This window comes from Panthera uncia, chromosome D4 (assembly GCF_023721935.1).
Source record: "Panthera uncia isolate 11264 chromosome D4, Puncia_PCG_1.0, whole genome shotgun sequence".
NCBI classification, from domain to species: Eukaryota; Metazoa; Chordata; class Mammalia; order Carnivora; family Felidae; genus Panthera; species Panthera uncia.
Genome location: NC_064807.1, coordinates 84,797,790 through 84,823,802, shown reverse-complemented (window position 1 = coordinate 84,823,802; position 26,013 = coordinate 84,797,790). Strand labels below are relative to the sequence as shown.

Below are 26,013 nucleotides of genomic sequence, written 5' to 3'. Positions count from 1 at the left end.
ATGTGATGCCTGGGGCTAAGCCTCGAAGCTTCCACCTCTGCCACTTTGAATGCTGCCTATGGCAGCTGGGCAAGGCAGCTGGAGGGAGGCGAAAGGAAGGGAACAGAGATGTGCCAGCCGCCAGGGACACTGTCGTGGTTCCTTGGCCCATAGCCCCCGCCCCCGCCTTGGGGCTGTGTGAGGGGCCCCACTCGAAAGTGGTACAACCACGGATAACAAGCCGCTGCTGCCTGTATGACTGTGACACGGCCACAGCCGCCCGTGTGCTCAGGGTGTGGGCTCGCGTGTCCCCTGGAAACAAGGGCGTCCTAATCCCTGGCACCTATGAACGTGGAACTGAGGTCTCTGCAGATGCAGGTATAGCCAAGTTCACATGGGGTCACTGGGGCGGGACCTAATCCAGCAGGATTTGTGTCATTTAAGAGGGAAATTTGGGCACAGACACCGCCGGAGAGAAAGCCATGGGAAGACAGACACAGAAGGAAGAGCCACGTAAAACAAGCAGATGGCAATTATACTGCCACGAGCCAGCCAGGAATGCCAGGGAGAAGCTAGAAGAGGCAGGAATGAGCCTCCCCTAAAAGTTTCAGAGAATGAGGTTCTGATGCACCTTGATTGCAGCCTTCCAGCCTCCAGAACCACAGGCCCATAGATTCCTGCTGCTGTACGCCCCAAGCTGAGGGCCCCAGGGGACCAATGGGCACCAATAACCCGTGGAAACGGGGCCCCCTAACCGACCATGGGGCTCTGGTCATCAGGGCTGGCGGCCAGGGCAAGTTTGTCCAGAGGGGCAGGGTCTCTCGCATGAGGTGGGAGGACTGAAACCAACCAGCGAGACCGTGACTGCTGGCCGAGAGCTCTCCCGGCGTGAACACAGCCACTGAACAAACCAGCAGGCGCCAGCTTCTCTGACCTGGATCGCAGCAAGAGTGTCTCCGTAATCCTCACTGGCTACCAGGGTCATTTTCTCATTGATCCAGGCTTCTTCCTCCTCCACGTTGGCTACAAACTGCTGATACTCCAAGGACTCCTCCAGCCGCTGGCCTCTAATTACAGGAAACGGAAAACAATCAGCCATTGCCGCTAACTTCAATCCTGATAGCTAACATCTGCTTACAAATATTCACACGTGCGGGACATAAATGGTTCCGTCAAGCCCTCTGCGTAATATGCAGCAGAGATAGTGTTGTTCAAACGTGAAATTTGGGAACCACGTGCTGGGTTCAGATCCACATCATGGGACGAGCTGAGCACGGGCCTGTCGGAAGGGGCTCTCAATGAGCCAGCTGTGGTACTTGCACACCCAAGAAAAAGGTCCAGGCGGTGGCAGGAGGGCCCAGAAGCTCTGAGCCCGGCCTTGCACGCTGCACCCACATGCGGGACACGCGCGCCTTCCTCTGGCCGCTGACCTGGCTGCCGCCAGCTGCTTCAGCTCCTTCCAGTGCTCCACGAACTGGGCCAGACGCTGCTGAATCTCCTCCTTCCCAATGGTGTTGTCATCAGACAGCTTCTTCCCAGTGTCCAGGACACCCTGAAGGGCGAGAAGGATTAGATCAACAGCTATCATCTGCTTCTAGACGCATCCAGGAAAAACCTCAGCATCACATCCACAACTTTCTTCCAGGTTTGGAACGAGGGGTCATAAACACCGTAGGCCTCGGTGAAATGAATGAGAGCAAAAGATTTCTCTGCACGTCCCCAGGGCCCATGTAGTCCCCGCCACCGTCTCGGCCGGAAGAGGTCCCTCACCTGAATCGCAGGCTCGTGTGCAGCCAGTTCTGCCTCCAGCCGCTTGTGCTTCTTCCTCAGGTTCTGGACGCCTGTTAGGTCCCGGCCGTAGTCCTCGGAGCTCACCAGCAGCTTCTTCTCCCTGGACACAAACAGGCACTCTGCACCTCCCTGTCTTCAGCTGGACAGGTCGGTCGCGAGCCGTGAACCTACATACGCTACGATGTCCTCTGCCTACATTTATCCCTCTCTCCACAAAAATCCTTGCCAGTGTTCTGGGAGACGAAAGCCTCTATTTCCCAAACGAAGAGCGTCCACGTATGTATCTAGGAGCACCTACCCGCTGTCGCCCTGTCAATCCTACTTCACCAAGTGTGCACACATCGCACGTAGAAATACATAAAGATACGGATGGAATTTTTTAAGGAAGCGAGGAACAGGAGACAGGATTTTGTCCTTAAATGACGGTGTGTTTACACAAAGCTACAGCAACTTTGTGACAGGGTAGGAATGACAAACAAAATCCTTCCTTCAAGGACTGATCCTGCTGGGCGATCAGGCTGTCGTCTCCGGAGGGGCAGTGGCCAAGTTCCCCAGGGATCCCAGCGCAGCTGTGAGGTGCTGCCACCACCCAGAGGCCGTCGATGACCCTGTCACAGCACACCTGGGTGCCAGGAGAGGCCTGGCACGTTCTGCCCCACTTCCCCGGAGAGGGTGAGACCTCGTGGCCAGGCGCTCCGGACACCCGCCCTGCCCGTGGCTCCCAGCGCCCGCCACCCGAGGCTCAGCGGGCTTCCCGGAGGACTCAGAATGGGAAGCCCCAGGGACACGTACTTGATCCAGGACTCCTCATCATCCATGTCCCGGAAGAACTGGTGCAGGCGATGGGATTCATTCAGCTTCGCTCGCCGGGAGGCCGCCATGCTCTTGATCTTCTGGAAACGACCGTTGATGGTGTCCCGCTTGTCCTTCACTTGGGACGTGTCGAAGGCGCTGCTGGTCATCAGGCTGTCTGCTTGGCTGTTCAGGTCCTTCAGGCGATCCTGGGGCAGGGGACACAGCAGGAGGGGTGAGAAACCTGGTTTCCTGTGACCATCTTGACAGGTTGTGCAGTACCGACGATGCCAAAGTGCAACACGTGGGGCCCTGGGGCTCTAAGGGATCAAAACTACTTTTTTAATGACACAAAGACATTTATGCGCCCCTTTCGCTGTGTGGACGTTTGCACCACGATACAACAGTGGGGGGTGGGGGTGGGCGGGGGGCGGTGCAGACGCCTCGGCTCAAGGCCGTACCAGCAGGAATCCCATCCTTCCTGGGCACGCGCTTTCCCTTAGGGGCATCCTTGTCAAAGCAGAAGTTGTTAGTGTCATTAAATATCCATCTTGGAGGACAGGCCACTTTTAACGTCCTGTGTGACCAAATACTTCTGCCACGTACTCCGGCTCGAGGACCGTCCTGCAAAGGAGCACGTGTCGTGAGCCCAACTAGCTGCTATTTCACAGGCCATTTTCATGCAAAAGAATGATGACCAGCAAATCACGATCATCCAGATGTCGGTATCTGACAAATACTTGTCGAGAACAAAGCAAACACTGTCACTTTCCGGAAGACGGAGTTTGCTGTGACTGATAGACCCGAACTTTCATGTGAAAATGAGGATTCCAGTAGCTGCACGTTCACCTCCACAAGCTCGACAGCTGCTCGATCTGTGAAGATTTTCCCGTTGAGACTGGCTTTGATGTTAGCAGATGGCACATGTGATATCACATAAAAAAATGTGCCCGCGTTTAGAAGTCCTGCGTAACTCAGAATGTTTTCCAAACGATTTTGTAACATCACACATGGGTAAAAAACAACAACAAAACCAAAAACCAAAAAAAAAAACCTTTCTAAGTTCAAGATGGACCCATGGATTTTAATATTAAATGGTATGAAACACTGATCGATAGAGTTTCAGAGTCCAGTTTGCAACTAACCTTTACACAACTAGCATGTACTGAGTTTGGTATTAGAGTATCTGTCATCACCTGGGTTAAAACACCATTCCCTTCCCCAACTCCCTTTGGGACGCTGTGTTTGCCCCGTATCTGACACACTCCCATAAACTGAATTCAGAATCAGCTACAAGAATCCAGCTGTACTCCATTAAGCCGGACATTAAAGAGATTTGCAAAAATAAGGCCAATGCCCCTCTTCTGTTTTTTCAGTTTTGAAAAATATAATTATCATCCATAAAGCATGTTACTCGTGTTAGGGGCACCTGGGTGGCTCAGTCGGTTAAGCAGCTGACTTCGGCTCAGGTCATGATCTCACAGTCCGTGAGTTCGAGCCCCACGTCGGGCTCTGTGTTGACAGCTTGGAGCCTGGAGCCTGCTTCAGATTCTGTGTGTGTGTGTCTCTCTCTCTCTCTGACCCTCCCCTGTTCATGCTCTTTCTCTGTCTCAAAAATAAGTAAATGTTAAAAAAAAATTTTTTTAAGAATGTTATTCGTATTAATTTTTCATGAGCTCATTATTACTTTAGGTAAATAAACTCGTTCTCAGTTTTATCCTTTTTCATTTTGAAATAATTACAGACACACAAAAAGCTGTAAAAGCAGTACAACTTCTCCACCTGATCTCAGCCAAAGGGCCGAGAAGTGATAAAGCAGTACAACTTCTGTCTGTCCCTCATCCAGCTTCTCCCCACGGTAGCAGCGACCACGGCGTGCTAGCAGAGCCGGGACGTGACCCCGGCATCATCCACGGGCCTTCGTCAGAGTTCACCAACTTCATAAGTGTCCATGTGTGTCTCTGGGAGTGCAAGTACCTTCCACGTAATTGGACCCTACGTGCAGATTCACGTAACCCAAAGCAAGAGACATTGTTCTGTGAGCACAAAGGAACTTCTCTGTCCCTTCCTCGTTTGCTGCACCCCACCCCTGTGCCTAACTCCTGGAGACTGCTGCTCTGTTCTCCATTTCTGATTTTGTCATTTTGAGGATGACAAAAAGCCCTTGAGACTGTTTTGTTTTTTTTTTATGTAACTTTTAAAACGTGATTAATAACAACAAATATGGACAGACAAAACCCACATAAACTTCCCAAGGCACCTTCAATCATAGTGCTGGGCATAAAACGGCCCTGAGGCCACACGCTTGAGATCGAGGCTTCAGCTGCCAGACATCACACTCCTTCCCCCAATGTGCCAGTTCCAGCACAGCTGTGTCCCCGATAGGGTGCCACCGCCCCCTCTAGTCACCTCATGGGCAGATATGTCAGCCTCCAGCAGCTGGTGCTTCTTCAGCAAGTTGTTCACAGAGGCCAGGTCTTTGCCGTAATCCTCAGATGCCAGAAGGGCCTCCACCTGGGGGTGAAACACAAAAGTGGGGGCTACCGTGTGGTGCCCAGCACTATATGATGCGTTGAGTGTTCCGGAAAACCCAGGACGCCCGGTTGTTCGGCCACGTCTCCGGACAGCTGCAAACGTGTCAATCACAGGTTACTGCTGTTACAGCGACTCTGCTTGTTCTGGCCCGTGCGGCCTGAGTCCTTCTCCCTCCCTGTCAATCAAATGCAGATTCGAGAGCCTAGGACTTGAAGTACTACAGCTGTAGGGTCATGGAGCCTTCACGAGGCACAGGGGCCAAGTGAACAGCAATCCCACCTCGAGGAGCCTCCCCCGAGGGAAGAACCGGCAGGAGGGACAAAGATTAATGTACAAAGGCGTCCAGTGCAGATGTCCCACCACAAAGCCGGGAACACCTGAGTGTCCAACAGCGTGGGAATGATAAAACCACGGCACAGCTGTGATGGGCTCACGCAGTTATTCCAACGTTTAAGAAGACTCTGCAGTGACTCAGAATAGCACGCCCAACACGTACTGAGAAAGGACATCGTGAGCTCAACTATATGTAAAAATACAGCTACGCTAATGTTCACGGAAATACATACAGATGAGAGACAGATGTTACTAGTGGTCTCTAAAAATTTTGATTTCTTTACGCTTCCCTCACTTCCCGAATTTTCTACCAACTCTGGCCTCCTGACCTAACTGCTACTTTGGTTTCTATCTGGGCACAGACTCATCAGGGCTGCCAGCCACACAGACCCCATCATCACTGTCTATCTGCCTTCCCTACAGAGAGGAGTGAGCTACAGCCCAGTTCCCACCACACACAAGCTCTTCCTGTCGCCTTCATTCTCTCTGCTAATAAATCCCCTAAGACACACACCTCTTATGTGATAATGAAGATTTCTGGGAAAAGGGGCACCAGGGGAGCCCTGCCCTTTCACGGTCTGGGGCTTACTGACTGGCCCATCATCCCAAACGACCAGAAATCCTCCAATGGTGGGAAGGAAAACCTGCCATTACCTCGGACAGCCAGAAGTCAAAGTCCTTGATTCCGGTGTTGAAGTTCTGCTGCTTGTTGGCCTCTTTCAGTTTCTGGCTCTTTTCAGCTGACTTCTGCACCAGGAACTGCCACTGGTCTGCTAAGGCCGCCAGACGGGCCTGGGGAAGAGAAAGGAGCCACGGGAGATGCTGAGCCACGGAGAGCAGCACCCCCTCCTGAAGCCGAGCGACTGGCGGAGAGGGCGCCTTTCTCCCCACGTTCCCCACCTGTAACGCGCACAACTCAGTTTACGCTCTCAGGACTGTGTTTCCAAGTCATCGTCACACCCACCGTACCTTGACAGCGTCCTCGCTGCCAGCACAAGCCCCGCGCTCGATGAGGGAGTTGCCCGTGTCGATGACACCGCGGATCCGGTCGGCATTGGCGTGTAGCTCCGCCTCGAAGGCCTGGTGCTTCTGGTGCTTGCTCTGAAACACCAGAAAGACCGCCTTTCAGAACCAGGTCCTGCTCGGTCGCTTCTTTTTCAGGGATGAGGGGTTGTCAGCAAGAAGGGAAAGTGGTAGAGAGCTGAAAGAACTGGGGGCAAGTGACGTTTTTTAGTGACGGCAGACACCAAATTTTGGACGTATTTTAGGGCTCAGTGTTGGGAGTTTGGCAGGTCTGCACCAGGAGAAGAAATGAACCCGCTCAGGAGTAGGTGAATTGAGTCAGTTCTTAAACCAGCTGGACTGGCTATCTGGGAGCGAAGTCCTAGGATTATATACTTTTGAACATTCTGTATAAATCAGCAACAGGCAATTGCAACGTTTCATTTACTTGGACGTCAATTTCTCTCCACGGCTTGCTCCTTAGCACACAGAGCATCTAACAGATAACACACATCTGGCCCGCTCCTCCTGCAAGGCCGAGATCACTCCAGACGGTCAGGCTGACCCTCCACTGACAGAGAAGAATCCATAGCTGCTGTAGGCTGTGGCTTTGCTGCCTTCTCACGAGGTAGCTGACATTAACCAAAACTTGTGAATACAGTCAACATCCAAGCTTGACAGTAGCTAGCAATTTATTTTTGCTAGGAAAAGAGAGGGCCGGGAGAATGACGGGCTCCTGATGCTGGGGCTGGAAGGGATTATTAAGAATGCACAGAGAGGGGCGCCTGGGTGGCTCAGTTGGTTAAGCGTCTGACTCTAGATCTCGGCTCAGGTCACGATCTCACGGTCTGTGAGACGGAGCCCTAGGTCAGGATTCTGTCTCTCTTCTCTCTCTGCCACTCCCCACCCTCTCAAAATAAATAAACAAACTTAAAAAAAAATCCACAGAGAGACAGAAGGTCTAGGAAACACCACAAGGAACAGTGCAAGGACACAGCTGTGGCACAATTCTGGGTGAGAAAGGGAGGGTCCAGGGGAAGGTATTATTTGGGGGAAAAAACTAAAACACAAAAAACAGCACGGTCGGGGAAGGATTCTGCATCAAATGTTTCATTTCAGGGGCAGGAACTGTCAAAGGGTGGAGCCGCTGGGCCGGCGCCACGCGGCGCTAATGTCGAGGTGGCTCCTTCATGGACTTCGGTGCCTGAGGCCCGGCTGAGACCGAGAAGGGTCCAATCCCTCCTGACCCCCGTCCAATTCCCCTCTTCTGTTTCTCGCTCCCATCACTCCTCAAACCGCACCTATTCTGTTTCTTCATTGCTTCCATCTGTTTAGAGAGACATCTGAGCTACATTTGGACTGAAAAATCCCCTTCACTAACCCCCTGAGTAATCATGTCCCCCTTCTTCCTTACACTCTCACCCCTGGTCCCTGTTAGATTTGGAAGCAGATCATCTGCTTCTATGTGGCTCTTTAACTGTCCCTCTCCAGGGACCAGCACCTTTGGATGGCAGCCTGGGTGCGTCAGAAAACACACTACGCTACAGACTCCGAGCTCTCGGCCTCCAAGAACCGTGAGCACGAGTCTACACAGACAAAGCTGATTATTATTATTATTTTTTTAAAGAAGTGCCTCTGGAAAGACAGCGGTTAACTACTGCCCCCAAATCAAACATTGCACAGAATGTGCCTAAGTGACACATGGGGAGAGGGAAGGGGGCGCAGGGCTGCAGGCTCATTAGGACAGAGAAAGCCACATCCCACAGGGACACCTGATGGAGTGTGAAGGATCATTAGAAATGAGAAGCATGGGTGAGGAGACACGAGCGACTGCGTGTGGCCACAACAAGGATCTACGCAGAAGGACACAAACACTGGAGCGCATTTAACTAAAACTCTTTTAAAAAATTAAAAACTTACCAGCAGCTTGGAAAGCTACAAAAATAGATTAAAACAACAAGAGTTCAGTATACTGAGGTGAACGCACATCTCAGCCCTTAAACAGCAGCTCATTTTGCTGTCACACTTCCCCTGGGAAAGCTCAGCCTTTGGGGCAAACAGAGGGGACCCAGCAGACTTTTCAGAGCTGACACGGGGCTTCAGAGCCTTCAGAGCTGACAGGCTTCCGCGGGGAAACATGAGGAAAGCCCTTTCTCACGTCTGAGAGTCTGGTGACCCTCTTCCACCGGTTCCGCTTCTTAGAATAATTTTCATCGGCTCCAGCACAGACATAGAACTGGTTTTCTAGGCACAGCCTCCTCTTCAAGACGCCTTCTCTAACAAAACCTACCCCGCTCACTGACGCGGGCCATCGCAGAGGCGAGCGGCCGCTCGGACCTGCTCACCTGGATGTTGGTGGGGTCCTTGTATGACTCATCACTCGCGGTCTGTAATTTCTCGCTGATCCAAGCCTCGATCTCATCCACGTCCCGGCTGAACTGCTGGAGTGTCTGCGATTCTCCCAGCTTCGATCTCTTCTCGATCATCTGGGCTTTTAGGCGTCGCCATCTGACCAAGTGAAACCGAGCCCAAAGGTGAACCTCCCTCAGAATGGGACAGGCCGGGAGGCCGGTCAGCACCACGCGACACCCACCTGTCCAAAACCTCGTTGCGCCGACTGGAGATGTCGCCCTTGGCATAGTGGCCGGCGGCAATGAGCTGGTCAGCAAAGGACTGGAGGGCGGCGATCTTCTCTTCCTGGCGGCAAACAAAGGCGGGAGGTCAAGGTGGGTGGGACGGCCCAGCCTGGACCGCAGGTCTTGCAAAGAGAATGGTTACTCTTGGGTGACTGGGAACTCGCTGTGGCAGGATCAGAATACACTGACACTTTAGAAGGCGAGTAAAAGGCCAGAAGAAAGCTTGATTTCGACCATTACGAGAGTAGAGTTTAACTCAAGAAGACGCCAGGTCACACTGGGGACAGGAGCTACAACACCAGAGAATGTCACACACAGAATCAAACTGGTGGGAAAAAGGAGTCAGATGTCAACAAGATGAGTTATAAATCGAGGTTCCTGTCTTCCTGAGTTGTTTCTGTTCACGCATTCTCTTTCCTTACTACATGTTATAAATTTCCTCTCTGTGGCATCCCCATTAAAACCTCAGAAATACCAGAATTTATATACCTAAGTTTTAAAAACCATTTTTCTGTGTGTCCTTTTCCCTGGACTGTACGGGTATCTGTTGGAGGCGTAGAGAGGACGGTTCTTCCTTTGTATATTCAATATCAAGTATTCCAATTTAAGGCAGGGGCCAAAACTGTGACTCACCCAAGTCAGTGACTAGTTTTTATTTTAGTCGTTATTACAGAAAGGAAAATAAGCCAACAAAGAGAGACGATCATCTGGAAAAATCTACATTTAGACCTGGAGGTACAAAGGCCTCACCTGCACGTTAATTGCTTTGTCGAAGTCCTCGTGTTTTTTGATCAGAGCCTCCACGCTGTCCAGTGAGTCTCCCTTGTCCTCAGTATTCAAGAAGGCCTCCCGGGCGGCCATCCAGTTCTCAGCTTGCTCGCAGTCCCGGTGAAACAGCTACAGAAGGGGAGGCAGGTGGGAAGATGGGGCCTCTGGCAGTGAAACCCCGGCCAGAAAGCCCGTGGCAACAGGGCGTGATGGCCCTCACACGTACCTGCAGTTCAAGGCACTGATCCAACATCATCCTGCGCTGAGCCCAGGCCTTCTCCAGACCTGCACGCTCCCGATCGAGAATATCCAGTTTCTCCTTGACCTCTGGGCTGGCATAGTGCCCATGAGCCAACAGCTGCTGCCCAAACTGCTCAAATGCCTGGAAAGTGCCAGCCCTGGCATCAATTTCCGTTCGGTGCTCCTGCCAAGAGGAGGGAAGGGGTTAGATAACCCGCTCTGGACGCCCACCGTCGTGTCAACCACCGACTCACGGCGAAGGGTGGTGCTGGTGGCAGAGGCAAGGTCTTCCCGGCCCCGCAGTGCTGCCTCCTTTCTGCTGCTCGGCCGGCAGGTCCACCTACCTGGTGTCGCTCCAGCAAGGCTTCAGCTCCGGTGACATCCTTGGCGAGCTCGTCTGAGGACACCAACCCTCGTATTCCATTGATCCAAGACATGAGGTCCCTGGCAAGCAGACCCACAGAGAAATGGCTATTATATTACCTGGCAAGTAGGCTTTCTGCCCAGGAAAAAAGAGCCACGCCACTCTGGTCTCAGAACATTATTCAGGGTGAACTAGTTAACCCACTGAATGATTATTCAGGGCTAACTAGTTATCTACGAACTAGCCAATCTACTGAATGGCTAACTAGTTCATCTACATCTCTGGGCATATTTCAAATCCTCTTGTTCGTCTTACTGAGACATTAAGAAAAACTGAAAGACAAAAAAAAAAAAAAAAAAAAAAAAAAAAAAATCAAGCGTTCCTCAGAAGACAATGAACGAAGTTTGTAACTCATATCTTCTGTTTCTGCAGAGGAACAGGTTCTAACAGAGACAACAGCTATGGTTAAGTTTTCCAGATGAAATCACTCTTCTTTGAGCCCACAGCTGTCCCAGGCCTCTGCACATGCTGAACCCAGGTTCTTACTGATGTCCGCACACGAGGGTGCAAAAATCAATGTGTAAAGGCACAGGTCCTAGGCTTCCTTGGATAAAATACACCCACAAGAGGCAAATCCACAGAGATGGAAAGCAGACTCAAGGAGAGGGGAATGGGGAGTGATTCCTCATGGGGTTTGGGGTATTCGTCTGGGGTAGTGCAAACTGTCAAAACTAGAGAGCTGGCAGTGGTATAATGCTGCAAACACACTCATTATCAATGAACTATATACGCTTTAGAATACGTAACCGTATGGGGGCATCTGGGTGGCTCAGGTCATGATCTCATGGGTAATGGGTTCAAGCCCTGCATTGGGCTCGCTGCTGTCAGCTCAGAGCCTTGAACCTGCTTTGGATTCTCTGTACCCCTGCTTTGGCTCTCTGCCCCGCCCCCACCAGTGCATGCTCTCTCTCTCCCTCCCTCTTTCAAAAATAAACTTAAAAAAAGTGTAACTCTATGTTATGTGACCTTAACCTCAAAAAAAGAAAAAAATAAAAAACAAAAAAACCCAACTCCTGCCAGAGAACTGCCTGCCCGCTCCTATCTGTACAGAGGAAATGCCTAGATAAAACACACATGTACACGCATGCAGGTATGTGTGCAAGACCCTCGTTAGCACAAAAGCATGCCACAAAAAAAACACCTGTCCTGAATGGGTGCCAGGGACCAAGTCATAGATCACCCAGCAGTGGAGCGCTACGTAGTCTTAAGACAGGTCCCAGGTCATGGGAGATTCTGCTAGACAAGTGGTCTGGACTTTTCAAAACCATCAGGGTCATCAAAGTGCAGAGGGATACTGTTCTAGGTTAAGGAGACCATTCTATCACTGCAACAGTAATTCTCAACTGGATCCTGGACCAAAAAATAAACCCTGGCTACTGAATACACATTTGAGACAACGTGGAGAAACTGGACGCGGACTGGATTCAATACTGCTGGACTGGACTGGGTTAGGCCATGGGGTGGAGGACAGATGTGCGGTGAACAGGAAACCCTTGTTTGCAGGAGACACAGGTCCAGGCTCTTAAAGGTGAAGAAAGGGCCACGGATTCGCAACCGACTTTCAGGTGGGCCAGCAAGACGGAGTCATGTGTTTGGAGGTTAAGCCAAAGTCGTAAGAACTTCACTGGTGACTACAGATGAAGGATGTCATCCATGTTCACTGCTCCAGGCTATTTTTCTACAGCCTTGAAATTTCTCTAAATAAAACGACTGGAAGACACTAAGGTACATCTCTACTCTGAAAGATTCGTCTGAGGAAGAAACAGAAGAGGGTCTGGCGGGAAATGGGGGAGAGATGGCGTGCATGTGCACATCCGAGACCGGGAAGTGGACACTTATTTTTTGACTTGCTGTCATCTGCTAGTTTGAGGGCTGCACATCAGCCACGGAGCGCTTTCCCAACGAGCACACAAACGCTTCTCCGCTCCGTACCGGAAGTCACTGAGGAAGCGCTGTAGGTCATGGGAGTCGCCCAGCTTGGCCTTGCGCTGGTCCGCGCGCTTTCCCAGGCTGCTCCACGCCTGGTCCAGCTCGGTGCACTTTTCCTGCAGGTCCTCGGCCGACTCGGGGTGGGACTGGATCAGGCGCTCGGCTGTCTCCCCCAGGGAGTTGACCTACAAGAACGAGGTGGCGGGATGGCAAGTGAGGGAGCCGTGCTCTGCCTGGTGGCAGTTGTGCTCCACCTGAGGCCAAGACATCAGAGGGCACTGCCACCTCTCACCTTGTCGCCAAGAGCCGCCAGATCTCTCTCGAAGCCCTCGTGCTTGCGCTGTAGGGCCTGGACGCTGGCCAGATCGTGGCCGTAATTGTCTGTGTTGAGAGCCTGATTCTTCTCTTCAATCCACTCTTTGGTTTCGTCGGCATCTCTGAGGGGAGACACACAGGCAGTTAACGACCGCTGAGCACGGCTGCCCCGAGTACAGGACAAGACAGGAAACGGATTTAGCTGTGGTGCCTGGACACCAGTAGCTGCCATGAAAAACTCTACAAGAGCAGAAGAACACACGGTCATTCGCTCACTATTTACCAAGCAGTCTACCCCATGACACGCGTCCCAGATGCCAGAGCCCAGATGTCGATCAGATCCAAGTCAGCCAGCTTAGGGACTGCCAAGGTCAACGCTCCCCCAGCCCTGCGCCACCCTTACCTGTGGAACCTCTGCACCTCGTGGGCGCTGCCCAACAGCTGGCTGCGCTCCTCGGCCAGCTGTTGCAGGGACCGCCACCGTTCGTTCAGCTCCTGCGGGAGGACACGGTCAGCTCAGCCATCCTCTCCGCCACGGGCCCAAGCCAGGCTCACATGGGGGGCAGACAACCAAAGCGCCGGGGCCTGGCTTGCGAGGAAAGGGTGGAGCCCAGATGGTCTCCCACTTCCGACCTTCCTGGCTAAGTAGGTTAGCAGACACTAGAGCGCAAGTCCAGAAAGGAAGGACCTCGCCAATGTCAGCCACGTGTGATGGCGAGAACGCTCCGTGAATATCTGACCTAGGATCACCCCTGAAGCTGCAGAGACACGCAGCCGGCTCATCTTCCCTCGCATCTCCCGGCCTGGTGCCTGCCACGGAGCGACTGCTTTGCGAGCACAGCCGTGTGCATAGATCCCAGAACCTACTTCCCCCGGGCACCGAGGGCAGCTGCACCCCAGGCCGCAGCAGCCCAAGAGGGGCAGGAGCGCGCAGGGCCCGGTGCTGGAGGAGACCAAACACCGTGGGGACCAGAATGAGGCCAAATGTCTCCTGTAAGGAGGCAAGAGAGACATTCCTCGCCTTCCAGACACTACACTTCGTGCAGCTCCCAGCCCCGCTACAACCGAAGGGAAGGCCGACTTTCCCGTTAAAACCTGGCGAGTTCTTGACCAGGAAAGCCGACCACGCCGCCCTGCTGTGTGAGGAGAGTGGACATTTGCCCAGGACACACTCGGCCCCAGGAGAGTAACAAGTGCTACAGATGTAGTCAGAAGAAGGAAGACAGTGAAGGGAAGCGGGAGCCGAGGGGGCTGGCCGTGGTCTCTTACCTTGATGGAATTAAAGGTGGCCACGGTGTGAACCATCAGGCGAGCAGACTATGGAGGGGAGGGAAGCAGAAGAGCAACACTAATCAAGTGTCCGCCAATTAAGAGACAATTTTGAGAAGTGCCATTAGGTCCCGATTATCAACCAAAATTATCTTTAAGGGACACTGTCAAAATTCTGAGCAGCCAGTGGAAACGCATAAAGCACGACGTGATTAAGTTCACTTGCTGAAGAGTTAAGACAGTGAGTGGTGACAGCCACCATTAAAACAGCAGGCTGGCGGTGGGGGTGGGGGGAGGGGGCGCCTGGCAGGCTCCATCAGTGGAGCTTGGAACTCAGGACTATGAGTTCGAGCCCCATGTTGGGAGTAGAGATTACTTAAAAATAAAACCTTAAAAAGAAATAAAACAAAACAAAACACCAGCTGGCTGGACAGAAAAAAGAGCTCAAAGACTAAGTATTCGTGTCTTCTTCCTGTTCATGCTACAGAAGAGTCCAGAAAACACCCAATTTAACAAATGCTGGCAAATGACACTGAATAAATACACCAAGAACTTCATATCTCTTCTTGGCTACTGGGCTGCTGTTCTTTTTAACAGTGTCCCCCCTCTGAACAAAGGGCAACAGCCTTACCAGATTTAAACAGAACAAAACAGTGAATTAACTATCTTCTCATCAATAGAGAAATCAGATGCCCCTTGGGATCTCAGAGCCCACTTACTTTTTGTCTGAAAGAAACCCCCCATTACAACGCCTGTAACCTTCAAGTATGTTGGGAAGAGGACAGGCCAGACTGGGATGCAGGTTAGTCAGGCTCCTTGGGTGTTCCTGGGACACACCCACATGACACTTCCAACCAGTGTGGGCGTGTACAGGGTTCAGAAGACGCCTTTGTGTCTCCAATCATTTTCAGAAATGGAAGGATTTTCTGGTTAATTTTAAATTTTTGAGGTGGCGTTGACATCTATAAAGCCATCCGAAATACACTTCTGCAAAAAATACCTGTTACCAGGAAACTCTGCCAAGGGTTAGACAGGTAAGGGTGTTGCCCCGTCACATTACCACTGATCATATATTGTACAGAAGAACAATTAAGGTTGAGAAAAGGGGAGAAAGCTGAATCAAGGGGAAAAGGTATTCTCCCTGGAATATGGAGCCTCTTCAATGAGCAGAATGATCAGGGCCAGGGGGCCAGAAGCAAGAGACCCTAGTCAAGCACCCTCCCTGCATCTGTTGGGAATGATGTCTACTGTGGTTGGTATGTCTTTTTGCTCCTCCTTTTACATCTGTCTGCAGCACCTGGTATCTTCCAAGAAGCATTTCGTAGACTCCCAGGAAAAGTGGCTAGGCAGAGGTAATGTCCTTGTTCCTGTTCTGGCCTTGGGGACTGCAATCCTGTGGGTGGGGCCACACCTAACTACACGGGGTCACCTCTGCAAAGTTTATTCTGGCAGCAACATGGGTCATAAATGCCATTGTACTGAGCTTTTCCATGGAACACTTTGCTCCTCTAGGTTAAGGATCACATTAAAAAAATTTTATGTTATTTTTGAGAGAGAGAGTGAGAGAGAGCGAGAGAGTGCGTGTGAGCACGTGCACATGAGCCGGGAAGGGGCAGAGGGAGAGGGAGACAGAGTCTGAAGCAGGCCCCAGGCATTGCACTGTCAGCACAGAGCCTGATGTGGGGCTTGAAATCATGAGCCACAAGATCATGACCTGAGCCGAAGTTAAACACTTAACCAACTGACACCCAGGAGCCCCAAAGATCACATTTTAAGACCTGACAGAGTCAAAGAGTGTAAGGAGAGGATCAAAAAGAAACCACCCCAAACAAGTCCAGAAATGACCAAAGACTCCCTAAATACTCAGAAACAGACCCCCTGGAAAAACACAGAAAGTAGCTCTGTTCCTGAAAACCTTAGGAAATGATCATTTGCAAAGGGGTTCTCACCTTCCATGGGGAGGCTGTCTTTGAATCCGTTTCATCCTATTCAGTGGAGGAAGCAGAGTTAGACAGCCGTACAGGGCAGCAGGAAACGACACACCCCACCCTGTGCTGGCTGAGGCGGGGGTCCCCAGAGCGATTAGCCAGGGTGGGATTCCCTCTGGGATCCCTGACTTATTGCTGGCTCATAGCACTCCACAAGGCCGCTTAAGGGAAACGAAGTCAACAAAGAGGAGAGGAAAATTCTAGTCGTTTATGGAGTGAACAGAAATGAAGAGAATGAGGAAATTTAATAAGAAATCCACCAACTTTTCTGTATCCTGGTCATAGGATTCCCTTTGAAAAAGGCTAATAAACCAACCTGAACAACTGTTGTGGAAAAGTTTTAGAAAACTAAAGAGAAAAATCATTTTTATCTCTTGGAGAACGGAAACAGAAACCGATTTCTGCTACTCCCTCCCCACAGAGTTTTATAAACAAAAGGCATCTCTGAGGTTCAGGGACAGAAATCCTTAAGCGGCTCAGGATTATATTCTTCCCGGGACCTCATCCCCATCACGATCACGTTCCGCACAGACTCACCCTGGGCATCGCGCCATACACCTCCTACAAGGGGAGAAGGAAATAACTTTCACTGTCACGGTGCACACACACCTGTCAGACCCGGACGCGATGGGAAAATTATAAAAAGACACACAAAGGCCACAGGAACTAAGAGTCTAGCAGACCAAGTGTCTGTATATAAAAACTTTTACTCTGGAAGGGGTGACTTTACTGTTAAGGGCTACATAAACAGTCAACAACCTTCACGACATTAAATGGGCACATGGAGAAGACAGGAGCTATTTTCCCCACTATGTGAAGGGAAACAAATTGGTTTAGGATGGCAGAGGGGACCCAACCACACCCCGGCTCCACCTCTGTGCTGTGGGACATTACGGATCGAGGGTCGTGCTAGGAAGGGACCAGAAGCAAACCGCTTCCCGCCAGGAGCACGGCCTCCGCGCCAGCCCGGACACTTGCCTGTTGCTGTGCCGCCTGCACCTCCTCTGCCATCAGACCTTCCGACTCCAGGTCTTCAGCCACCTTGTTAATGTCCTTCAGCCGGGACTCATTGGCCTTCAGATCCTTTAAAGCCAAAACCACAATAACTAAGACTCCACGAGTAATTCAAAAGAGAAAGCGGGCAAAATATGTTCATAAGCTATGGTTCGAACCTACAAATTTCTGGTTAACGGGTATCCTATGAGCTAGTTTTTCTATTACTTGGGCAGTCACCCAAATCAGAAATCCTGACGGTCACGATCAAGGAAGCCAGAAAATAATAGGGCGTTGGGAACGGTTGGTCTCAAATTTGCTACATTAATTGTAGTTCATAAACCATTATTCTGTCTGAATGGAACTCTGCTTTTACTTTTTTTTTTTTTTTTAAGTTTATTTATTTATTTTGAGAGACAGAGACAATGCCAGTGGGGGAGGGACGGAGGGAGAGAGAGAGAGAGACAGAATCCCAAGCGGGGTCCGTGCTGACGATCCCTTATGCAGGGCTCGAACCCATGAAATCATGAGATCGTGGCCTGAGCCGAAACAAACAGTCGGATACTTAACTGACTGAGCCACCCAGGAGTCCCCATCTTTTATCTTCCTTTGGAGGAGAAGAATGTGTTTTAGTTTTTTTTTTTTTTTAGAAATTATTTATTTGGGAGACGGCACGTGTGCATGCGTGCAAGCAGGCAACCAGCTGAGGGAGAGGGAGAAAGAGAATCCCAAGCAGTCTCTGCGCTGTCAGTGCAGAGCCTGACTCACGGCTCAATTTCATGAAGCCTGAGATCATGACCCGAGCTGAAAGCAACAGTCGGACACTTAGCCGACTGAGCCACCCAGGGGCCCCGAGGGGATGTGTTTTTAAAATGTGATGAGGGGCGCCTGGGTGGCTCAGTCAGTTGAGCATCTGACTTCAGCTCAGGTCACAATCTCCTGTCTATGGGTTTGAGCCCCACATCAGGCTCTGTGCTGACAGCTCAGGGCCCAGAGCCTGCTTCGGATTCTAGGTCATCCTCTCTCTCTGCCCCTCCCCTGCTCACGCTATGTCTCTCAAGAAAATTTAAAAATGTTAAAAAAAAAAAAAAAAAAAGTTAAATATGATGAAATTCTGATGTCAGCTTCTGTGGGAGAAAAAGCCCCTCAACCCACATGATCTGGTTCTACAACTCTTACACTGAGGAGTGGACACACAAAATGCAGTTTATGCACAACGATGGAATTCTATTCAGCCCTAGAAAGTCCTAGAATGCTGATACGCGATACAAAAATGAATCTGGAAAACCATTATGCTCAGTGAAAACAGTTAGTTGTAAAAAGTCATATAACGTAGGATTCCACTTATACAAAACGTCCAGAGCATGTAAATCCAGGGACAAAAAGCAGACTGCTTGCCGCTACGGGCTGGGGGTCATGGGGAAGGACGCTCCGATGGGTAGACAGTGTCCTTCTGAAGTAGAGAAGGTAACAGTCGTGTAGCACCATGACGTGCTATATGCTTCGGAACTGCACACTTCAAAACGGTCAATTGTATGCTGTCCGAATTTTACGCCAATTAAAAAAATATTTCTAGAGGGCGCCTGGGTGGCTCAGTCGGTTGAGCGTCCGGCTTCGGCTCAGGCCATGATCTCACAGTTTGTGGGTTCGAGCCCCGTGTCGGGCTCTGTGCTGACGGCTCAGAGCCCGGAGCCTGCTTCGGATTCTGTGTCTCCCCCTCTCTCTGCCCCTCCCCTGCTCGCGCTCTGTGTCTCTCTGTCTCTCAATAATAAACAAATGTTAAAAAAAAAAAAAAAATTAAAAAAAAATACTTCTACACGTTTTGGTATTTTACGTCCCAAAACATTCTTAGAAAAAGTAGAGAAAACAGCACGTGTTCCCTTGAAACTAGACTGAAACAGTTTCAAGTTTTTACAGAGGGCTACACACAGCTGGCAGAGCACAACCTGTGCCACGCCGGTTCCAGGAAACGACAGTCACAGACGCAGAGAACCGAGTCTCCAACGATTTTTCAGCTCAGCTGCAAGACCTCCCGTACCTTCTGGAAGTCGTCAAACTTCTTCTGCAGCACCTCGACCTGCTCCAAGTCGGCGCCCACCTCCTCGCTGGTCAGAGCCGCCTCCTTCTCGTTGATCCACTGCTGCAGCTCGTTCGCCTCGCGGAACAGCATGAACCGCTTACAGCTCTTCTCCAGCATGCCCTTGCGCTTCTCACCCAGCTCCAGCAGAGAGCGGTACCTGGGTCATCGGACAGGGTGACAAGAGGGGGCGAGGCAGGCAGTCAGCTTCCCGTGGAGACTAACCTGAGGGCAAGTCACCGGGTGTCTCCGAGATGAGGGTCCGAGGCCATGAGTTGGTAATGACGGTGCCCAGGGGACAAGGCAGCAGACCGCGGATGAGGATGAAGCCCCCGGGGCCCCACACCACAGCCTCAGGGATGAGCGCCACGCTGTTCACACCTGGGTGGCTCGGACAGCCCGGCACACTCATCCCGGGGCCAACGTCACGACCACAAATGACTGGGACCCAGTGTCTAGCACGGTAACACAGGGGTCATGCGAGCAGAGCTGAGAGACGAGATGAGTGTGCTGAGCACAGCGTATGCAGGGCTCCCGCTCCGCTCTGACTCTCTGAGCAGCCCCTGGCGGCGGGCGAAGGCACAACGAACTTTAAAACAGCCTCACGCGGGACGTCAGCCTCTCCGAACGGCAGGCAATTTCTAAAGCGGTATCTCTATTTCTTGGAAAGTTTTGCCAACTTCAGAAGGAAAATTAGGTCGGGTACAGAGTATCTGTACCACGTCGACAGGTGGAAGACTTCTTAAGAATCAAAGAATGCTCGAACTCTTGCGAGCTAAAACACAAAGGGCTGAACTGCTCACTACCTTCGGAGACGTGCAAATGACAAACTTAGTAAGACTAAGGTAAAGCTTAAAGAAAAGCTACCATCACCATCAAATCTAAGCTTCTCAAAGTGAAAGAAAAAAGCAACGAGCTACCGAGAATCAGAGCACTTTAAAGGGAGGAATTTCGTTCCTAGTAGGGAACACTCCGGCACCGGCCTTTGGGCTCGCTGCCGATAGTGGCCGCTCCACCACCCAAGCCATCAGGGGGAGAACCGACACCACTCTGAGCACACAGCTGCACACAGAAGGGACCCGGGGAGGCAAGCGGCCACCGACGGGGCACAGCGGCACCAAAACCTCTTTCCTAGGAGCGCAGCTGCTGCAAGGCCTCACAGTCCCCCCCACCTCGTCTTTCTGGATGAACGAGTGCCTTGGAAAGAAGCGGCAGAGGGAGAACGGGCACGGGCGCTCGGCAAGGCCGCCCGCCTACTCACAGTTCCTGCACCTGCTTCATACGCAGAGACACACTGCCGGCCTCCTTAGTTATGCGCGTCCTGCACGGGGGCACAGCAAAAGCATGCACGAGTTAGTGGGATTAATCCACGGGAAAGGACAGCGGCAGCTCCGACTCGTGCCAGGATGCTTCAAGTAGGGGCAACTGAGGCGTCCGTCAAAAGCTCTCAGAAGCCAGCCAGGCCACGAAGGACATCAGTAAAGAAAAAGCCGGCAAAGTAAATTAGAGGGGTTAGTTCACCTTCATTTTCCTGAAAAATCTGCTGTGTTTAAGGCAGACAACTTTCCTGTCCTGGCAACACCAGTCATGTCACAGAGCAAGGCCAGGGGGACACAGGACTAGCATGAGAAAGACCTGGACTGAGAGCTTCAGAGGCTCCTCCAGTCACGTATGGGGCCTGCTGCTTTGCTCCCACAGTTGTGATCCAGGCCCAAACTGCTCTCTTGTCTCCATAGTAACAGAAAAGGTCTGGAAGTAGACAAATAACTGATCTTTTCAGGGATCGCCAGGGTCCCCAAAATTCTGTTGTCCTAAACTCTAGCGAGACATAGCTTCTGGATATTTTTCAAGTGTCCAAAACCTTAAGGTCATTAGCTGAGCAAGACATGCCCTACGGGAGGGACAGAGATCAGTATGGGGGCTTAGTTAGAAAACGGGACGGGACATTTTATAAAAGATAACCTCCACCTCCAAGCACAAAGCACGAGAGAGAGCCACTCTCTCAACAGCCTTTTAAAAGGCGCAGAGTTGCAGGGGTGCGGAACCTCTAAAAACCAACCCAGAGCATATCCCCAACTGGAGGACAAAGGTTAAGAGAGTAATGTTTAGAAAATGCTGTTTAGGAAAAGACTCTTACAAAAGCCAGGAAAGAAACAAAACACAGGAAAATAAAGGTATCGGTCAATGGTCTGAGGTCCAAATAGGACACTGGAGGTTAAAAGTGACTTGGGGACAGTGGGCAGAAGGTGTCCCGGGTACACGCAGGCACCAGAATGGCCGCTCCAGAGCCTCCGGACGCCACCTAAAGCTCGGCCTGTGTGGGGTGTGAAGGAAGCCCCAAGTGACCCCGGGACCTCCGTGGTCGCCAGCGTGGCCCTTACTGGTGGTCAATCTGCTCCTGGCGCACGGCTATGCTGCCCTGCTCCTCCAGCAGGTTCTCGCGGGAGGCTGACTGCGCGGGGTCCAGCTTCTTCACGTACGCAGCCGGCACGAAGCCCTGGCGGTCGTTCACCTCCACCTTCCACCAGTCCTAAGGAAACAGACGGAGAACTGAAAGCAAACTCCCGAGGAAGGGAGGAGCCAAGGAAGCCTGTGTGCGCGCGCGTGAACACGCCGGCTCTGAGCGTGTGAAGAGGATCCTGTGACCACGGCAAAGTCACTCCGCACAAGGACGGACCTGCCGAGCACGGAGTGGGTCCCCAGGGAAGCCGCAGTGACACCCAACAGAAAGGACACCCTCCTGTTAGACACGCCAGAACGGCACTGACGCTGCAGCCACTAGCCACACGTGACTACGTCCATTTAAATAAGTTAGAATAATAACCACTTGCACCAACAGCTACCGCAAAGCCAGCACACACACAAAATGTCCACCATCATAGCAAGGTCCCCTGGATAATGCTGTTGGGTAAAGCAGAGTCAGACCAGAAGGTCGGTTTAGGGTCAGCAGAAAAATATAAATCACCGGGTTTTTTTTGGTTTTTCTCAAACTCTCACGATGAGGGTAAGCTGGGGGTGCAGGAGTAAGGGTCCTTAACAACGGCTGTGGACATTTCTCTAGCCTTAACTAAGACCTTGTGGGAATTATCAGATGATACACGGAGCACCAGGCACTTCACTTCAAAGCCACTGTCAAACCACCACAGGTCAAGGGAAGAAGGCTGATGAACCAGAACCATCGAAACATTTGAGCAGACAGAGCCTATGGGGTAATGCCACAGTGCTCTTCAACTATCTGCTGTAGCCACAGAGTCTAGATTAAGAACCGACAGTTCTTAAAACGTCCTGAAAAGATCTGGCTCTAAAGAGAGGGAATTTCACCTCAAGGTGTTCAATCTTGAAGCCAAGCCATTCTCGAGACAGCTGCTTTCGGGCATTCAGGAAGACGGACAGATTAACCCTCGGGATCACACACGGGGTGAAGCGGTATCAAGGGGGAGACCGACTGGGAGGCTCTGGTCTCCTCGAATTCTAACCCAGCCGTATTTTAGACACGACGACTCACAGACACGCAGCTGAGCAAAACCGGTAGTGCTCGTGGAAGGAAACGCACAACCACTTTCGATGCCTTGCCTTGTTGGTGCTGTTGAGTAAGGTGAGAATATCCCCTTTCTTCATGGTGACCTCCCGAGGGCTCTTCTCCTGATAGTCGTAGAGAGCCAAGACCAGCTCCTTCCCGGTCTCATCATCCATGGGGGCCACTTGTTGCTAAAAATCCAAAGGGAAGGGCACACACGGTTAAAGGCTGTCTGTGGCGTGTCACGTAAGTCCACAACAGACTCCAACTTCAATGGCCGTACCAAATTTACCACACGCATATTTGAGAGCTCTTCTCTGAAGCTATCAGTAAAATCTGACCGACCCCAGAACTTAAGCTGTTGGAAATCTTTACTCATTTTAAACTGTTTGCGCATCTTTGTGTCACGGGACTTAGCAGTGAGGTCACGAGAATGTGACCTACGACTGGCACATCTGCCGGAAGTGCCCAGGCCCTTCAATTCCCTGCGCACCCCCCCACTCCCAACCACCCCGGGCAACCGCTAACTGCTGACACGAAAGCCCGGCTCACCCGGCATGACTGAGCCTGGTCCCGCAGAGCCTGAATGCTGCTGCCATAGGCACTGAGATCTGACATCAGAGCTTCGTGTTTCTTCAGTAGAGCCTGAAACCAAAATCACACACTGTGACCACGCACAAGGAACCAGGGCGCCCCGTCCTTGCTGCCTCACCGACCTACCAGCCTCCCCGGATAGCTGGTTCATTTACACGGGGATTTGATCACCTCCTGCTCCACACTTTCTCTCCCCATTTCTAATAAACATCACATTTGGAGAAAATACAAATTGGGACTTGTAGCATTATCTTTTCTCCCTGCCCCTGCATGACCATGCGGTCCTGGAAAAATACAAGGTCGATAAAGCACGGTATGGTGCACTTGGTGGCTCCCCCACCCACCTTAAGAAACAAACACTACCAACAAACCGAAGCCTGCCTTCCTTGAGGACGCTCCCCTCCCTCGCTACACGTAGTGCTTTAGCATCATCCACCACCACCACCCCTTCCAAAACTCTTCAGCTGTCCCCACCCCCATCTTCTGGGGGAATCCTGTATAGCACATGTCACCATTCGACTCTTCCGGGTTTTGTGAAGACTGGCAACAAAAGAGGTAGGTGCAGGGGCCGCACCTAGACCTCTATGGATAAAATCTAAGAGTTTCGCTCAAAAACACCCACTGCCGGCAAAAAGATATGCCTGTGTATGTACGTGTGTACATGCGTGTGGAGAGCCAGACAAACAAGAATGGCAAAACGCTCGCGGTGGAAGGTAGGGACGGGAGGTCTCCTCTCTCCTTTGGCAAATTTCCATAGTGGAAAGTACAAAATACTCTAAAACACACTAAAGAGCCAACGACGCAGACGCTGTACCTTCCACACATTGGTCACCTTCCCCTCGGGCCCCAGCCCGAGCCCCGGCAGACTCCCCACACGCGGTCACCTCGGCTGAGTCCTCATCCTTCCCGTAGTCGGTGCTGCCCACGATGGGCTCCTTCTCCCGCATCCAGGACTCGGCCTCGTTGGCATCGGCAAAGTACTGCTGGGCCTGCAGAGAGTCTTCCAGGTCCTGCCGCCGCTGGGAGGCCTTGGACTTGAGTGACTCCCACTTCTGATTCAGTTCGCTGAGCTTGGCTTTCACATCTTCCGCAGCAAAGTGGCCTGGAAGGCAGGCAGGGGAAAGGAAGACCACGCAAAGGAGGCCGACATGACGCCGGAGAAGAAGGTCCTCCGGGTGTCCACGGCACCTCCGCTACATCACTGTGGCAAGCCAGGCCCCTTCGTAACCCCCAGTTTTAGGAGAGGGTTGGGTCCCGGCCTTCTAAGTAATTTGTCCAACTTTTGCATCCTCAAGCCTCCAGCCGTCCAGATCTCTATCTGGACCCTACGAAGCAGGTATCCCAAGCTGGCACCAGTGATATGACCGTAAAGACCTAACCAACAAGAGTAACCCCCAGTCCTCAGTCACTGAGACACGTGCCAGGCTGTTCCACACTCCGTCCCACATGATCTCACTCGCTCCTCGCAACTATCACCCGCATCTCACAGGTAAGATATTCGGATCGAGAGGGCAGGGTCTAGTCAAGGTCATATAGTGAGAGACCGGGAATGGTCCTCAACCCCACAAGCCCAGTCTGACGCAAGTCCATGCACTTAACCGAGGAGCAAACAAAGACCAAAAGCAAAGCCACTCCCCGGGTGACAACCGCTTACCTTCTTCCACCATGGCGTTCCCCTTCTGAGTCACTGCCTTGATGCGGGGTTCATGCCCAGCAATTTCTGCTTGGAGGGCTTGGTGTTTCTTCAGCAGATTTTGGACTCCAATCAAATCTTTGCCTGAAAGCAGAGACCGCTCCCTGGTCATCCAAGCCATCGAGACAAAAGTCAGCCCTGTCGCTCTTTAAGATTCCACTGGGGTTCCAAGTTTACCTTAAACTTGACCCTCCTTGATCTGATATGCACCTCCTTTACGCTATGAGGGTAGGGCCCTTCTCAAACTTGAGTCTTACCTCAGGGAGACAGACTGACCTCTGTTGGTGGACGCGGCAATGGGTTCTTTCTCCCGAATCCACGTCTCCTCGTCCTCAACGTCACGGAACAGTTGCTGCAAACGCAGAGAATCCGCCAGCTTCTGCTTTCGGGCAACCATGGGTTCTTTGAGTGCCTCATAGCGAGCCACGAGGGCTTCCTGCTTCTTTTTGATGTTTTCAGCATCAAAATGGCCAGCATCCTGGAACTGGCGGGCCTGAATGGTGATGCCATCGATTCGATCCTGGAAACAGGAAGGGACAGGGTCGTGAAAGCTTGCACCAGCATGCTCTGGTCTGACTCATAACTTCAACTGTGACCCGGTCCTATATGAAGGAAAACCAACACAGGTGTCTTCCCAGCCTGGAGAGTAATCTTTCTGCCTTCTCTTTCCCTCATCTTGGGCTCCCAGGAAACTCTGAGGGAGGAGTTTGATTTGAGAACAAGAGGGAATACACAGGGTCACCTAAGAAAACCAACGCCTTTTATCCCTCAGAAAAACAGCAGGGCCTAGAAATCGCCTGCCGTTTCTCCAGCTTCACCACCACCAGCGGCCCAGGCAGCAGCCCCCGAGTCCCGCTACCTGGTGAGCAGCCACGTCAGCCTCCAGCAGGGCATGCTTCTTCTGGAGGTTCTGGACGTTGGTAAGGTCTTTGCCATAATCGTCCGAAGCCAGATGACCTTCCACCTCATACAGCCACAGCTCAATATCTTCGACGTTGCGGTTGAACTGTTGCTGCTGGTTGGCCTCGCGAAGCTTTATCCCTAGTCAAAGGAGCAGGCGTGATTGTCCACCTGTTTATACTGTCCCCCACCAGTGCTGCTCATTGACAACGGTACTTAGTGAGGAGCTGAGGGTCAG

The 26,013-nt window shown here is 51.7% G+C and overlaps 1 protein-coding gene across 4 annotated transcripts in view; it reads right to left on the bottom strand.

Annotated features, from left to right (window-relative positions):
* The window catches only part of SPTAN1 (spectrin alpha, non-erythrocytic 1), a 61,964-nt gene that overhangs the window by 10,498 nt on the left and 25,453 nt on the right, over window positions 1-26,013 (bottom strand). For 3 of the 4 annotated variants that reach the window (XM_049629856.1, XM_049629833.1, XM_049629838.1), the window contains exons 16-43: window positions 25,735-25,916; window positions 25,152-25,395; window positions 24,837-24,959; window positions 24,067-24,284; window positions 23,141-23,233; window positions 22,645-22,779; window positions 21,453-21,601; window positions 20,333-20,392; window positions 19,033-19,231; window positions 16,980-17,084; window positions 16,539-16,562; window positions 15,963-15,998; window positions 14,014-14,061; window positions 13,148-13,239; window positions 12,722-12,866; window positions 12,433-12,614; window positions 10,421-10,520; window positions 10,063-10,260; window positions 9,819-9,965; window positions 9,026-9,129; window positions 8,778-8,940; window positions 6,400-6,531; window positions 6,085-6,222; window positions 4,972-5,076; window positions 2,563-2,771; window positions 1,750-1,870; window positions 1,410-1,531; window positions 914-1,046 (exon numbers count right to left, since the gene is read on the bottom strand). In XM_049629856.1, the coding sequence (XP_049485813.1) occupies window positions 914-1,046; window positions 1,410-1,531; window positions 1,750-1,870; window positions 2,563-2,771; window positions 4,972-5,076; window positions 6,085-6,222; window positions 6,400-6,531; window positions 8,778-8,940; window positions 9,026-9,129; window positions 9,819-9,965; window positions 10,063-10,260; window positions 10,421-10,520; window positions 12,433-12,614; window positions 12,722-12,866; window positions 13,148-13,239; window positions 14,014-14,061; window positions 15,963-15,998; window positions 16,539-16,562; window positions 16,980-17,084; window positions 19,033-19,231; window positions 20,333-20,392; window positions 21,453-21,601; window positions 22,645-22,779; window positions 23,141-23,233; window positions 24,067-24,284; window positions 24,837-24,959; window positions 25,152-25,395; window positions 25,735-25,916 (3,707 nt within the window). The remainder of the gene's footprint in view (window positions 1-913; window positions 1,047-1,409; window positions 1,532-1,749; window positions 1,871-2,562; window positions 2,772-4,971; window positions 5,077-6,084; window positions 6,223-6,399; window positions 6,532-8,777; window positions 8,941-9,025; window positions 9,130-9,818; window positions 9,966-10,062; window positions 10,261-10,420; window positions 10,521-12,432; window positions 12,615-12,721; window positions 12,867-13,147; window positions 13,240-14,013; window positions 14,062-15,962; window positions 15,999-16,538; window positions 16,563-16,979; window positions 17,085-19,032; window positions 19,232-20,332; window positions 20,393-21,452; window positions 21,602-22,644; window positions 22,780-23,140; window positions 23,234-24,066; window positions 24,285-24,836; window positions 24,960-25,151; window positions 25,396-25,734; window positions 25,917-26,013) is intronic. The other variant, XM_049629848.1, reaches the window with a different exon arrangement.